A 13,060-nucleotide genomic window follows, 5' to 3' on the forward strand; every position below is an offset into this window, starting at 1 on the left:
TGGAAGAAGCCTAAATCTTTAAATGAAACCAGCCCCACCACCCAAATAAGGAATATATTTAATTTGGTCCAAAAATATCAAATATATTTACTTATATGAATAGAAAAGGCCATTTCCTTCTTCATTTTTTATGTTTCTGTTGATTATTGAAAGAACTTGATCAGGTAGGATAAAATTGCATAATGTGAAGTACACTTGTTACCTTATGACTTGATCAGTTTAGCATAGGAAAATTAAATTCTGCCAAAAGAGAATATTCCTGCTTGTGATTTTGTGCCTTTATTATAAGTGTATGGCTTTATGACATTTTGCAATTTGAGAAATACATCATCAGAACAGAAGGAATTACAATTTATATTGAACATACACAAGTATCCTCAAATATTGCCACATTCAACCTGTGGAAGGAAAGAATTTATTGTGGGTGCAACTCATGGTCCTTAGTAGCACTTACCTCTTTTGGATTCAGTCTGTCTGATTCAATCTGTTTGACCAGACATATATTTGATAAAAATTATATGGCAAAAAACCAGGTTTGTTATGGAGAAAAACAGCACTTTCTAAGCTTAAATATTCTATCTTGAAATTAAGTTTTCCCCTCCTTTAACAGGACATCTTACAGGAAAACATGAGAGACATTTTTCCATCTCAGGATGCCCGCTTTATCACAACCTCTCAGCTGACGAGTGCAAGGTAATTATGTTCTCGTTTATTCAACATGTACTTATCAAGTGCTTACCATTTGCCAGGCACTTTGCTAAATAGTGGAGATCCAGTGTGGACAGTGGGCAAGGTTCTCCCTCTTAAATTCTAGTGGAGGAAACATCATATAAAAAAACTGTGTTTTTAAAAACAATAGTTAATTAAACAGATAAAATAATTAATTATAGTATGTAATGAATGCTTTGAAAGAAATTAACAAGAAGATTATCTATGGAATATTTGGAGCATCACCTTCTAATGCATTATTTTTCTTTCTTTCTTTTTTTTTTTTTTTTAATATATTTCATTGATTTTTTACAGAGAGGAAGGGAGAGGGACAGAGAGCCAGAACCATCGATGAGAGAGAAACACCGATCAGCTGCCTCCTGCACACTCCCCACTGGGGATGTGCCCACAACCAAGGTACATGCCCTTGACCGGAATCGAACCTGGGACCCTTGAGTCCGCAGGCCAACACTCTATCCACTGAGCCAAACCAGTTAGGGCCTAATGCATTATTTTTCATTGAAAGTTACAAAGACTTCTAGGGACCTTTTTCATTAAGTACTGATTTGCATAAATATATGGTCTCAATATTTATGCATTAGGTTCTCATCTTGTAAATCTATGAAGACATTTTGCTTTTAAAAAAGTTTTCATAATTTTTTTCTTTCTGTGGAATAGTCTTCCTTTTTGTTACTCTCAGTCACATCTACTCTTGGCTAATTCTTGTTTTAAATTCTTGAAAAATGTAGTCTTAAATAACCTTTGGGATTTTCGCATAATCGATTTAGAAGTAGAACCTAAGATCCTATTTTATATGTTTCTGTGTGGGTTGCTGCTACCAAGGATGGAACCAGAAAACTAACTACGGGAAGCAAGAGTTGAGAATATTGTTAATTAAATGGTTTGCTTGGATACTATTTGGACAGGTTATCCAAGCTGGTTAAACCAGAGTATTGATTTGTGGTTGTTATTTTGTTAATAAGTTCAGGGTCACAGGTTTATTCCTGTCTGAGGCAGTTTCATCCTGAGAAAATTAGATTCCCCAGCTAACATTACTTCTCCCTGATTCAGGAATTTTTTCTCTTATTTACAAGTTGACCACAGGATGGAAAGTTTCCTTATGTGTTCATTCTTTCAGCAACGTAGTATACTGCCAGTGCTTACATGGATTTTAAGGTTGAGGACACTTGTTTTTTTCATTCCAATTCTCTTGTATAACCAAGGCAGTTTCTTCTGCTCCATGTAAGAGTAAGTGGCAGGTCTTTCCATTATCTTCCCATTAGTCTGAGACCAGGTCAAACCGGGAGCAGCTCTGCCAACATCTGCATCAAAGCTGACAAGGCATTATGTGCTTCTTTCTCTGAAAATAGCTGTGATCTCTCTTTTTTGAGACTTGTCTCTACCTCGTTTCTAAACTGAACGATCTGATACTGTCCATGGTTTTACATAAAAGTCTTCCTAAGCTATAACTTAAGATTGTTGGCCTGTAGCAATATGAGCATGTTACCGTAGCAATTTATTTTTTAAAAAATAAAAATTTCAGTAGTGGAATAAAATTCTGAAGAAAGGAAAGCATTACTTGAATTTTTCCTCTTTCAAGGGGAATCAGGCTCAGCATAATCCATCTTTACCACTGGAACATGTGCTTGGAGGATCAGGAGAATTTCTGAAAGATACATATATTTTTATTATATTTAGAATCCCAAATGGAAAGATGAGACTAATTCCTCACATTTATTCAAAGCTCTTAACATTTTAAAAATACTTGCATGTATATGATTACTCTAAGTGTCCTGGTAAATGATTGCTCTCTCGGTGATATGACCATTTTTATTCAGTCCTAGATTTCTGTGACTGCATGTGCCAAACACTGTTGTTGGTATCTAAGGATTCTGTGAATGAGATAAAAGGCTACTGCATTCAAGGAGTTTACATTCTCATGGTGGGAAGCCAAATCAACATATAAATTACTAAGTAAATAAGAATTTAATAAAGTGATAAATATAAGAAACAAAAAGACTAAAGCCATTTCAGAAAGTAACTGCCTTGGGGGTGATGAAGGGGTGTGGCACTGCTTTTGTTTGGGTCGTTAGGAAAACCTTTTTGAGGTGTTGTCATTTGATCTGAGTCATTGGGTGAAGACAAAGAGGCAGTTGTGTCAAGATGTAGGATGAGAGATCTTAAGTAGAAGGATGAGCAAGCACAAAGGTTGTGAGGTGGAGACAAACTGTTGGGTTTGAGGAACCAAAAGTTGGCCACTGTGACTGGAGCATGATGGGAAATGAGGAAGCCGGATCCAGATCAAAAGGACCTGTAGGTCTTGGCACAAGGGGTATATTTGTATTCTGATGGCTGTGGGAAGCAGCTGGAAGGCTTTATCAACGGGGTGATGTAATTTCATAAACCCTTTTCAAAAATCACAGCTTGCTAGTGTGTGGAGAATGGACTGGAGGGGGCAAGAGCTGACGCAGGGTAGACTAGTTGGAAGGCTACTCCAAAGTTCAGGCAGTAGGCAGTGGCCTGGGCTATTGTTCTGTCAGTGAAGATAGTTAAAATTGGTTGGATTCGGGATATATTTTGGAGGGAGGCAGCGTAATAGACTTGCTAATGGGTTCGATGTGAGGTGTGAGAGAAAAAGAATCAAGGATGACATTAAAGTTTTTGACCTGATCATTTGTTTAGGAAGTGTTGCTCTTTATTGATGTAGGGAAGATTTGGGTGGAGCAGATCTGTGGGAGAATGTCAGTCTTCTGTTTGACCATGCTGAGTTTGACTGTTGAAGTTGAATAGGCAGTTGTATATGAGTCCTCACTTACCAGAAGATGAAAGTGAAACTATTGGAAAGATGATGTGATTTGTCTAAGATAACATAACTACATAGTTAAGTTTCCGTATAGACTTGACCCCAAGTGTCTAACATTTTCTCTGTACTTCTTCATTCTGTTCTTGCACTTCCTCTTTCTTGCACTGTTTCTTTTTAATTGTACAGTGGAAAGAGTCCAGGCTCAGAGTCATCAATTAATCTTCAAATTCTTAGTTTTATCATGATTTAGTTGTAATTGTTTCACTTCTCTGATTCTCAGTTAATGGCTGAGATAATGGAATGGAAGCTTGCCTTATCTATATCTTACAGATTTGGTGATAATAAATGTGAAGACCCTTTGAAAGTAAAAGTACCACATAAATTCAGGGGATTTGTTTTTGTATTGTTTGCGTTAAGTAAACAGTTGTAGAAGCAGGTGGATTTATTGACGTTGTTGATGGTTGCAGGTGAGAGCACAGAGCCGGGATAAGCAGATAGAAGAAAGGATGCTGTCCCACAGGCAAGATGACAACAACAGGCATGCAACCAGGCATCAGGTATGGGCCTTGTTAAAGCTCTGGCCATTCCCAGTTTGAGAGCCAAGTTTTGGATATGCTCTGCCCATGACTGTCTTTAGGTATTTCATGCCTCTTGTTTCCTATGGTATTATGTCTAAATAACTGGTCTTTAGTCAAACTCAGAATCATAATTGTTTTTCAAATAGTAAATTTTCATGAAACCAACACTTCTACATCATAAATGAAGGAAGCATGCAATTTATAACAACAACAACAACAACAGATAATCCTGGTTATTTGAAAGATTACACCTGCTGCTCTATTTCCTCATTTTGCATCTACTTTTTAACCCATTGTAATTTACCTTCAAACGCTCCCACTCTGCTAGAACGTTTCCAAGATCACCAGTGACTTTTCCTCAGCATTTGACATTTGTTGCTGATGTCGTTTTTTCTTCTAATTCTCTCTTCCCTTGCATTCCAAGATGCTGCTTTACCCTAATCCTTCTGCTTTTCTGAACATTCATACCCACTGATTACACTTAATTCCTTGTTTCTCCCTGAATGCCCTTGGTCTTTACTCTTGCTGGTTTTCTGCCCAAACTCTATATTCCTATACCAAGAAGAAATTGTATTTACCCTTCAAGGCCTTGTACAACTCTCAGCTGTTGTAGAAATTCTTCCCAAAACTTCTACCATTAATGCATTTCTTCTTCATGCCTTCCCACTGTAATGTTCTCAGAATGTTGTTTGGCCTTGTCACATATTACATATACATAGCTCACCATGTGATACCTGTTTTTGAGGTTAGGTTATAGGTGGATAGCAGAGGAAGCATGGCGATGAGGGAGAAGGTTGGCTTTGGAACCAAACAGGATTTGAATACTGTGATTCTTTCACTCTAGGAGTGTGGTCTTGGACAGGTCAGCTAACCTCCCTAAATTTTATTTTCTTGTTAATAAAAAGGCGTGACTAATACCTACCTAGCAGGGTAGTCAGCTGAATCATACATCTAACGTCCCTATCCTCAGTGCTTGGGGGATAAGCACTCTGTAAATGGTAGCTACACTTCTCTTTGTTGTCTATCTTTGGTTCTATTCTTAGTCAGTTTTTAAATTTTTATGTCAGTACTTGTAAAGCGGTAAGCTTTCAATAAATGCTTATTGAATTGAAGTGATCTTTCTTTTACTACTTTTGCTTTGGTGGAGACTTCCATCCTTCATTTATGTTCTGTTTGGGTTAATATCAAAATAAGTACATTTCTGAACTCATATTAACTGACAGGGCACTCGATTTGGAATTTTAAAATTGCCAATCATTTTAACATGGTGGTTGTAACACATCTGACATTCCCACGCCACCCCCTCCCCAGTTTGTTGTTACTTTCATTTTGAAACTAATTACACAATGCGTTTTCTACCTAGCTTGCCAATTTTCTCCTCTTCTTCCTTTTAGGCACCAACAGACAGGCAGCTGCGATATAAGGAAAAGGTTGCTGAACTCAGGAAGAAAAGAAATTCCGGGCTGAGCAAAGAACAGAAAGAGAAATACTTGGTGAGAAAAAGTTAACTATTTAATTAGCATGAACTTCTTTTGGTTTCTAAGCTTCTGTTTTTCAGATTTGTTGTTTGGTATTCTCTATAAGTAGAAGGACTGTTTTCTGGCAGTTAGAGTTTACTAAAATCCCCCAAAACTGGCTGTTATGAGTGGAAACCGGAGGTCTTCCAAAAAAAAAAAAAAATACTGTTAGAATTTAGATGAATAAAAAAAGTTCAGTCCTCTAGTTGTTTGTAAACTTTAGTTTTAAAGGGTTAAATTTACCCTCTCAAATGCCATGATAATGGAGATGTCTGTTTAAGGGGAAATATTCAAAATAAGCTATAGTCCACTTACTTTAATGGAAAAATAAAATTCCTACATAATAGGTATTAATTTGGTGATATAATCTATAAATCTTTTTGTAGTATTTTAACTTTTTTTTTCTAGTTTTATAAGTAATGTACATTTGTAGTAGAAAATATAGAACAATTAAGAAAAGTATGCAGAAATAAACATTAATCCTACTACCTAAAAAATAACCAGAGTTAGCATTTGGGGATGTAGCCTAGCTTTTTACATAATGCCTTATTTACAAAATTTGGTTATTACTATAAATACAACTTTGAATTCTATTTTTACTTTAATATCTTAAACTAATTTCCTCATTTTTGTTAAAATTTCTTCAAGAAACTTTTGTATACCCTGGCCGGGTAGCTCAGTTAGTTAGAGGTCAGTTGTCCGGATGAATCCACCATGGTTGCAGGTTTGATCCCCTGTCAGGGCACATACAAGAATCAGCTAATGAATGCATAAATAAGTGGAACAACAAATTGATGTGTCTGTCTCTCTCTTCCTTCCTCGCTCCAAAATCAATACATCAGTAAAAAAAATTTTAAAACATTTTGCATAACTTTAATTTTTAAGTAAAAACTTACTTTATTATAAACCTATTAACAAATGCTTAACTACTGAAAATACCAAAAAAATAGAGAAGAAAAATTACAGTAAAAATGACCCTCCAAAATATAAATCACTGTTAACATTTTGGCATGTGATCGCTCAGTCTTTCTTTGATGCGTTTTGTTTTTTTTTTAATTATTTCATGGAGGTGTAATGTTTGCTTATTTAGTCCTTAGAGTAGATTATTAAAAGTATGGTTTGTGATTACTTAGGCAGTCAGCATGGCGTCACTAAGACAAAAATATGCCAAACTGTATTTACTTTTTTGGTAGTCATCACTGTCTTGAAAAGGACTTTATGAATAAATGGAGATGGGCGAATGTGAGATGAGTTGTGGGTTGTGGGGTGAATTTGTAGCTAAATACTCACACTAGACTGTGTGGGGTGTGTTGAGGAAGGACCCTGCAAGGTTGTATTCCTCTCTGTATTGTTCAATGTTTTTATCTACAAATTGGGTAGAGGTGTAATGGTATGGTAACACATAATGCCATTTATTGAGTGCTTGTGCTAGGAGGCACTGTGGTTATGTTGCTCCCATAATCTGTAGCAAAGATGGATGGTGTTTCACCTATTTTATAGATGGGAAACAGGTTTAGAGAGCTAATTCGCCAAGAATCATACAGGTAGAAAGAGTGTCTGCAGTAAAAGTTCCTGAAATTTATCTTAAAAACATCTGCTTTCTATTGTTTGGTTGAGGTTATTCGGACCCAACCTTCCTGGTGAAAATGCTGGATAGGATTTTTTTTTAAGTTAAAAAATAAAAAGTTCATGACACTAGAATAATACTTAGATGTAGTCCAAATTAAAAAAGATATACATCAGGTGGGCCCAGGTTAACCTTAAGAAATTTTACTAGGCATACAGGTACTGTTGAATGGTTTCTTCATGTGCTAATATATGTGTGAAATCTGTAATGTTCTTCTTGGGATGAGCCATTCACTCCTCCTAACTGCCATTATCTTCTATTCTCTGGGTGGGAGGTGGAGTCTAGGATGGAGTGGGAAGGGCTAGAATCAAAGGTTTAAAAGGGAAGTTCCTCTTGTAGGATTTCTTTCCAGTGAACGGATACTTGTAGTGAATGCCATGGTAAGGTTTGATACTTGTTTAAAACTGGATTATTTTAATGTTTCTAGTTTTCTGACTGTTTCCTCTTGTTCTTGCTTAGTATTTAGTAAAATATTTTTCAAAGGGGCTAGCTAGTTTTTCATACATACTTCGGCTGGAGTTCTAAAGTGAGAACATGACAATGCCTTTGGCGGACAGTGTAATGATGGCGAAGAAGTTCAAGGGAAAGAATTTACAGAACACTGTTTCATACAGCTGCCCCTTCCTACCTGCAAATTCACCTTTCAGTCTAAAATCTCAGACTCTAAGGCTTTGAGATTTGTTTTTTTGTCTTGTTTCCAAATGAGGGAGTTTCCACCAGGGTTTCTTCCAGATCTCAGGATTCTAGGAATCTGTGGTGCTTTTGGGCTTGTTATACTTATTTATACTGTGGTGCACGTTTTCAGAGGGACAAATGGGGAGGCGTAGCATTTTTATCCATGAGGTGCTCATTTAGAGATAGAGAAGAATGAAACTCCCTTTTGGAGAGGTGGTAGGAGCATTTCCTTTCCAGATTCACCAGGGTGCGTATGGGTGTCTTCTGGCATTAACCTACCTGATACATAGCATGTCTGCCAAATCCATGGTGCCTAGGGTAATGCCTGGCATATGGTAGGCATTAGAAAAAGTAGCTTGGCATCGATTGAAATGAACTAGATGATGTTCTTAGAAGCAGAGAGTCTCACGCTCTGGTTGTTTTCCTAGGAACACAGGCAGACCTACGGGAACACGCGGGAACCTCTCTTGGAAAACCTGACGAGCGAGTATGACTTAGATCTTTTCCGAAGAGCACAAGCCCGGGCTTCAGAGGACTTGGTGAGTAGTAAGCCTCTAGCTGAGGACCATTTGTGAGGAGCAGTTCGCCCAAGAAAAATGACTAGTGATCAGTTAGATGGGAATTGATGTACCTTGCTGCTTGAATCCCTTTCCCCTTCCCCCAGCTATCCTTACTTGAGACTGTCTGCCTTCCCATTCATATTTAAAATTAATTACCCCTCCTCCCTCCACCTCATTTCCTGACGACCTGTTTGGTGGAGGTGGTTAGCTGAATAAAACAATAGGTACCCCCCTTGCCTCTAGTAATTTGCAATTCTGAAAACCTGTGGACTGGGAGATACCCCGTTGTTCTCTTAAACTGGTACTCCCCTTTTCAGGGGTGCCTCAGCCCTTCAATACAACTGTAAAAGAATAAAAAGAATATTGAAGAGGGATAATGGAAAAGGCTGTTGTCAGACATTTTAGAGTTAATCTTTTGACAAATCCAAGTTTTACAATTAAGCTGGTTTTCTGTTCTGATTTTTATCAACAGTTAACATTTAGTTTTGATACTATTGGCAGAATTTTCAATAAGTTTGCTTTATGAAAATTGTGATTGATTAAATGGATTGAGGGGATCTCTGTAAAATAAATCTCATCCTCTCTTTTTTGTTTCTTTAAATTTTATTGAATACTTCATTTCAAAATCCTGATACGCTTATTAAAAGTTTTGTAGGTGGCAGGGCTTGCTAGCTGCTCTTGGCTGGGATGGGCGGCTTTGCTGGTTTTCTCTAGGTGTACTCTGGAACCAGGGCATTCCTAGGCTAGCCTTTCTCAATGCTCCATCTGGTTCTGCTTTAAAATCCCATAGCCACTGAGTGGAGATAGATATCCAAACATATTTCTGCTTCCTGGACTTCAGATTTCAGAGTTAAAGCACTGTCCATGTTTCAAAAACATTTTTTAAAGGACCTAGGTTGAGAGGGTGGGTATATGTCACGTAGATGTACATAGGGCTGGGAATATGTAAAGCACATTCTAGATAATTTTTTTCTGTTTAATTTTAGAATGTTTTATAAAAGGTAGGGAGTTTATATTAGTGGTAGATTGCCTTTTAGAATTCAGTTTGGTTCAGACTGGTAAGAACACAATTTTACCAGAGACTTGTTCTGATGTTCAAGAGAGGAGACCATAAGTGTTGTAAGTAGCAGAGAAAAGCTGTTTTCCCTGGGACCTATACTGAGCCTTCCTTATTACCCTTGGCCATGTCGCCAGTCCTCTTCAGTTAGTTTCTCATGAGTTTAGAAGCCAAATGTGTCTTTTTTTTCATAGCTTAGCATGATGGTGTGCACGTAACTTTACCAAAAAAAGGTGATTATAGTTGACATGGGTTTGAACTCTGCAGGTCCATTGAAACGTGAATGTTTTTCAATAAATATTAAAAATGTATTTTCTTTCCCTTATGATTTTCTTAATGTTTTCTTTTCTATAGCTTACATTTGTAAGACTACAGTATATTAACATACTAAAAATGTGTTTATCGACTGTATGTTATCAATAAGACTTCCGGTCAACACTATACTATTAGTATTTATGTTTTGGCGGAGTCAAAAGTTAAACGCCATTTTCAACTGCATGGGGCGGGGTGTTGGTGACCCTAACCCTCCATATTGTTCAAAGGTGAACTATAATTCTAAACCTCTGTTGACTTTTGATTTCTTCTGTACAATAGGAGAAGTTAAGGCTGCAAGGCCAAATCACAGAGGGGAGCAACATGATTAAAACAATAGCTTTTGGTCGCTATGAGCTTGATACTTGGTACCATTCTCCCTATCCTGAAGAATATGCACGACTCGGACGGCTCTATATGTGTGAATTCTGTTTAAAGTACATGAAGAGCCAAACGATACTCCGCCGACACATGGTAAGTTTCTGGGTTTCATGATCATGTTGGCAGTAAGCAATAGGATCTCTACATTTTGACATCTGTCTTAATGACAATTATCTAAGCACCTCTCAGTGGTCCACAGGAATGGGATGAAGGCATAGGAAATCAAAAGCCACATTAGGGTGGTGGTACACAGCCCGTGGCTTGGCTGATGCTGGGTGGCACTTAAAGCAGCCAATGGCCTTTATCCACATCCTATCATACACATCTCCCCGTCTTTTTTTCTTGCTGCTTGCTCTTTTCCATTGTTCTTTTGCAGATGGATGACCTCTGCCCTTAGTTTTTAAGTGTTGCAAATTAGATGAAAATAGACTTCATGAACAGAATGGGTCCTTTGGTGCCTTCTGAAGTTGTTCAGTGCTTTTTTTCGTCTCAGAACATCCTTCTTCTTCTAGGAATAAAGATTTGAATCTGATTTTATTGTTGACAATAACAAAATGGGTCCTTTGGTGCCTTCTGAAGTTGTTTAGTGCTTTTTTTCCGCCTCAGAACATCCTTCTTCTTTTAGGAATAAAGATTTGAATCTGATTTTATTGTTGACAAATATGCTTATTAGCTATTTTGCAGCTTTAAGCCACCTTTCTTTCCCTAGTTGTGGAATTAAAGTCTTAAAGGGACTTTCTGCCATGGAGTAGGATTGAGGAAAGGGTAGGGACAGAGATGACTCTTTCAGACAGGGAACCCTTTCTTTTATGTTGTTTCTATTATCATAACATAATTTGGCTCTAGGCCTTTTAGGGTGTCTCTCCTTCCCCTTCCATCTTTATTTTCCAAGGTTTCCATATGGTGAACCTCCATAATCCAGGCTTCCCATGGTTTCTGTTCTTATATTCTTCTCCCCAGTTTGGTGATAACTTTCTTTGTATGTGTTTCCAACTCTGAAGCACACAATCTATAGCATTTTGGCCCCAAACCACTCCTATGAATGAAGTCCTTCAGACTCTGGCACGCTTGACTTGGGGTGAGAATACAGTGCTGGAGGGGAGGTGATGGGCAAAGACTGGTGGGGACACTAGGGCACAGGGGAGGATGGTGCTGGGTGGACTGGTCTCCATGATTGTATGGTTTTGCTATGTGAACGTAAGGCTGCTGTTTTTATTGATGTGAACTACTTATCATTTTTGCCATTTTTTTTCTTTTTGTTTCTGGTTACGTAGTGGCACTAACCAATAAAACAGCCAAAGGGGGCAAGAACTAGTAATAGGTGGAGAAAACAGGGTCTGGATAAATCTGAAGGTCAAGTAAACATTCTGAATTTTTGAGGATCTCTACTGTATTATATGAATTACAAAAACCAAATTTCAGGAAATAAAAACCTACTTTACCTAGTAAGCCATACTTCTGATTTCTATTGCTTCAGGCATAATCATTGAATTGGGCCCAGTTTGGCTTCTGTTTCTAAACAAATAATTGTGTTAGTTTGTCTGTTTTTGGGAAAAGCCACATGAGTAAAGGGGTAGTGGTGATAGGGACAAACTATAGATGAAACTTTTTCAAAGCAATTCCAATTAATATTTGGATTTGCATGTGACAAATTAGGTCATGATTCTTAAGTTGACCAAAAGTCACAATAAAATATAATGGAAAATGTTCTGGATGTGTACATATGCTTTCTAAATGTATTTACATAAAACCTTTCAAGAATTCACCTATTTACAGCAGTGATTTTCAACTGGTGTGCTGTAAGAACTTTTTAAAACATACAATAATTGACTATTTAGTCAGAGGCACTGACATCTTTCCCCTTAGATTGTGAAATACAAAAAAAGGCAACACAATAGCCGTCTGTCCAGTGTAAATGCCCTGTCTTGAATCATAAACATATAGGTCATATAATAGAGCTGCATCTTATTGGTCAGGTTGCATAATGAGTTTGCATCTGATTAGTTGATTCTTTTTTTTAAGAGTAGTTTATTGATTTTTAGAGAGAGAGGAGAGGGGGGTGGGGGGAAGAAATGTGAGAGTGTAACATTGATCAGCTGCCCCCTAAAAACCCACAACCTGAGCATATGAGCAACCTCGGCGTGTGACTTGACCAGAATTGAATGGGCAACCTTTTTGGTGCATGGGACAGCGCCCAACCAACTGAGCCACACCAGCCAGAGCTGATTGGTTAATTCTTGGAACCAGAAATTCTTATAAACAAGTGTAGGCCTGATTTTTTTAAAAAGTAACCTTGGCCCTAACTGGTTTGGCTCAGTGGATAGAGCATCGGCCTGCAGACTGAAGGGTCCTGGGTTCGATTTCGGTCAGGGACATGTAGCTTGGTTGCGGGCACATCCCCAATAGGGGGTGTGCAGGAGGCAGCTGATCGATGTTTCTCTCTCATTGATGCTTCTAACTCTCTATCCCTCTCCCTTCCTCTCTGTAAAAAAGCAAAATAATTTTAAAAAAGTAACCTTGGAACAAAAAGGATAGGTAATTACAATCAAAACTATACCTTTTTTCTTTTTGTCAGATTGGTAAAAAATATACTTTTTGGCATGCTGCAGAATTTTAGTAATTAGTTTATGTGTGCATGAGATGGAAAAGGTTGAAAATCCCTGATTTACAGCAATGGCTGACGGGCTGCTTTAAATCTGTTAACGATTGAGAGTAAGGAAAGGGGTACCTTGTGCCCCCTTGTGGCCAAGTGCCCTGCCGGCGCTGCTGGGGGCCACCCTCCACCCCAGCTTCCTGCTGCTCAACCAGGCTGCCTTGCCCCCCCCCCTTTTTTTTTTTTTTT

General features: G+C 37.9%; 1 protein-coding gene across 5 annotated transcripts in view; it reads left to right on the plus strand.

Annotated features, from left to right (window-relative positions):
* Positions 1-13,060, plus strand: part of KAT7 (K(lysine) acetyltransferase 7) — a 34,169-nt gene that overhangs the window by 12,201 nt on the left and 8,908 nt on the right. For 3 of the 5 annotated variants that reach the window (XM_014541161.1, XM_005868161.2, XM_014541163.1), the window contains 5 exons: positions 611-693; positions 3,979-4,068; positions 5,484-5,582; positions 8,337-8,447; positions 10,120-10,311. In XM_014541161.1, the coding sequence (XP_014396647.1) occupies positions 611-693; positions 3,979-4,068; positions 5,484-5,582; positions 8,337-8,447; positions 10,120-10,311 (575 nt within the window). The remainder of the gene's footprint in view (positions 1-610; positions 694-3,978; positions 4,069-5,483; positions 5,583-8,336; positions 8,448-10,119; positions 10,312-13,060) is intronic. The other 2 variants (XM_014541162.1, XM_005868162.2) reach the window with 1 other exon arrangement.

Source organism: Myotis brandtii, unplaced genomic scaffold (assembly GCF_000412655.1).
Source record: "Myotis brandtii unplaced genomic scaffold, ASM41265v1 scaffold265, whole genome shotgun sequence".
Lineage (NCBI taxonomy): Eukaryota > Metazoa > Chordata > Mammalia > Chiroptera > Vespertilionidae > Myotis > Myotis brandtii.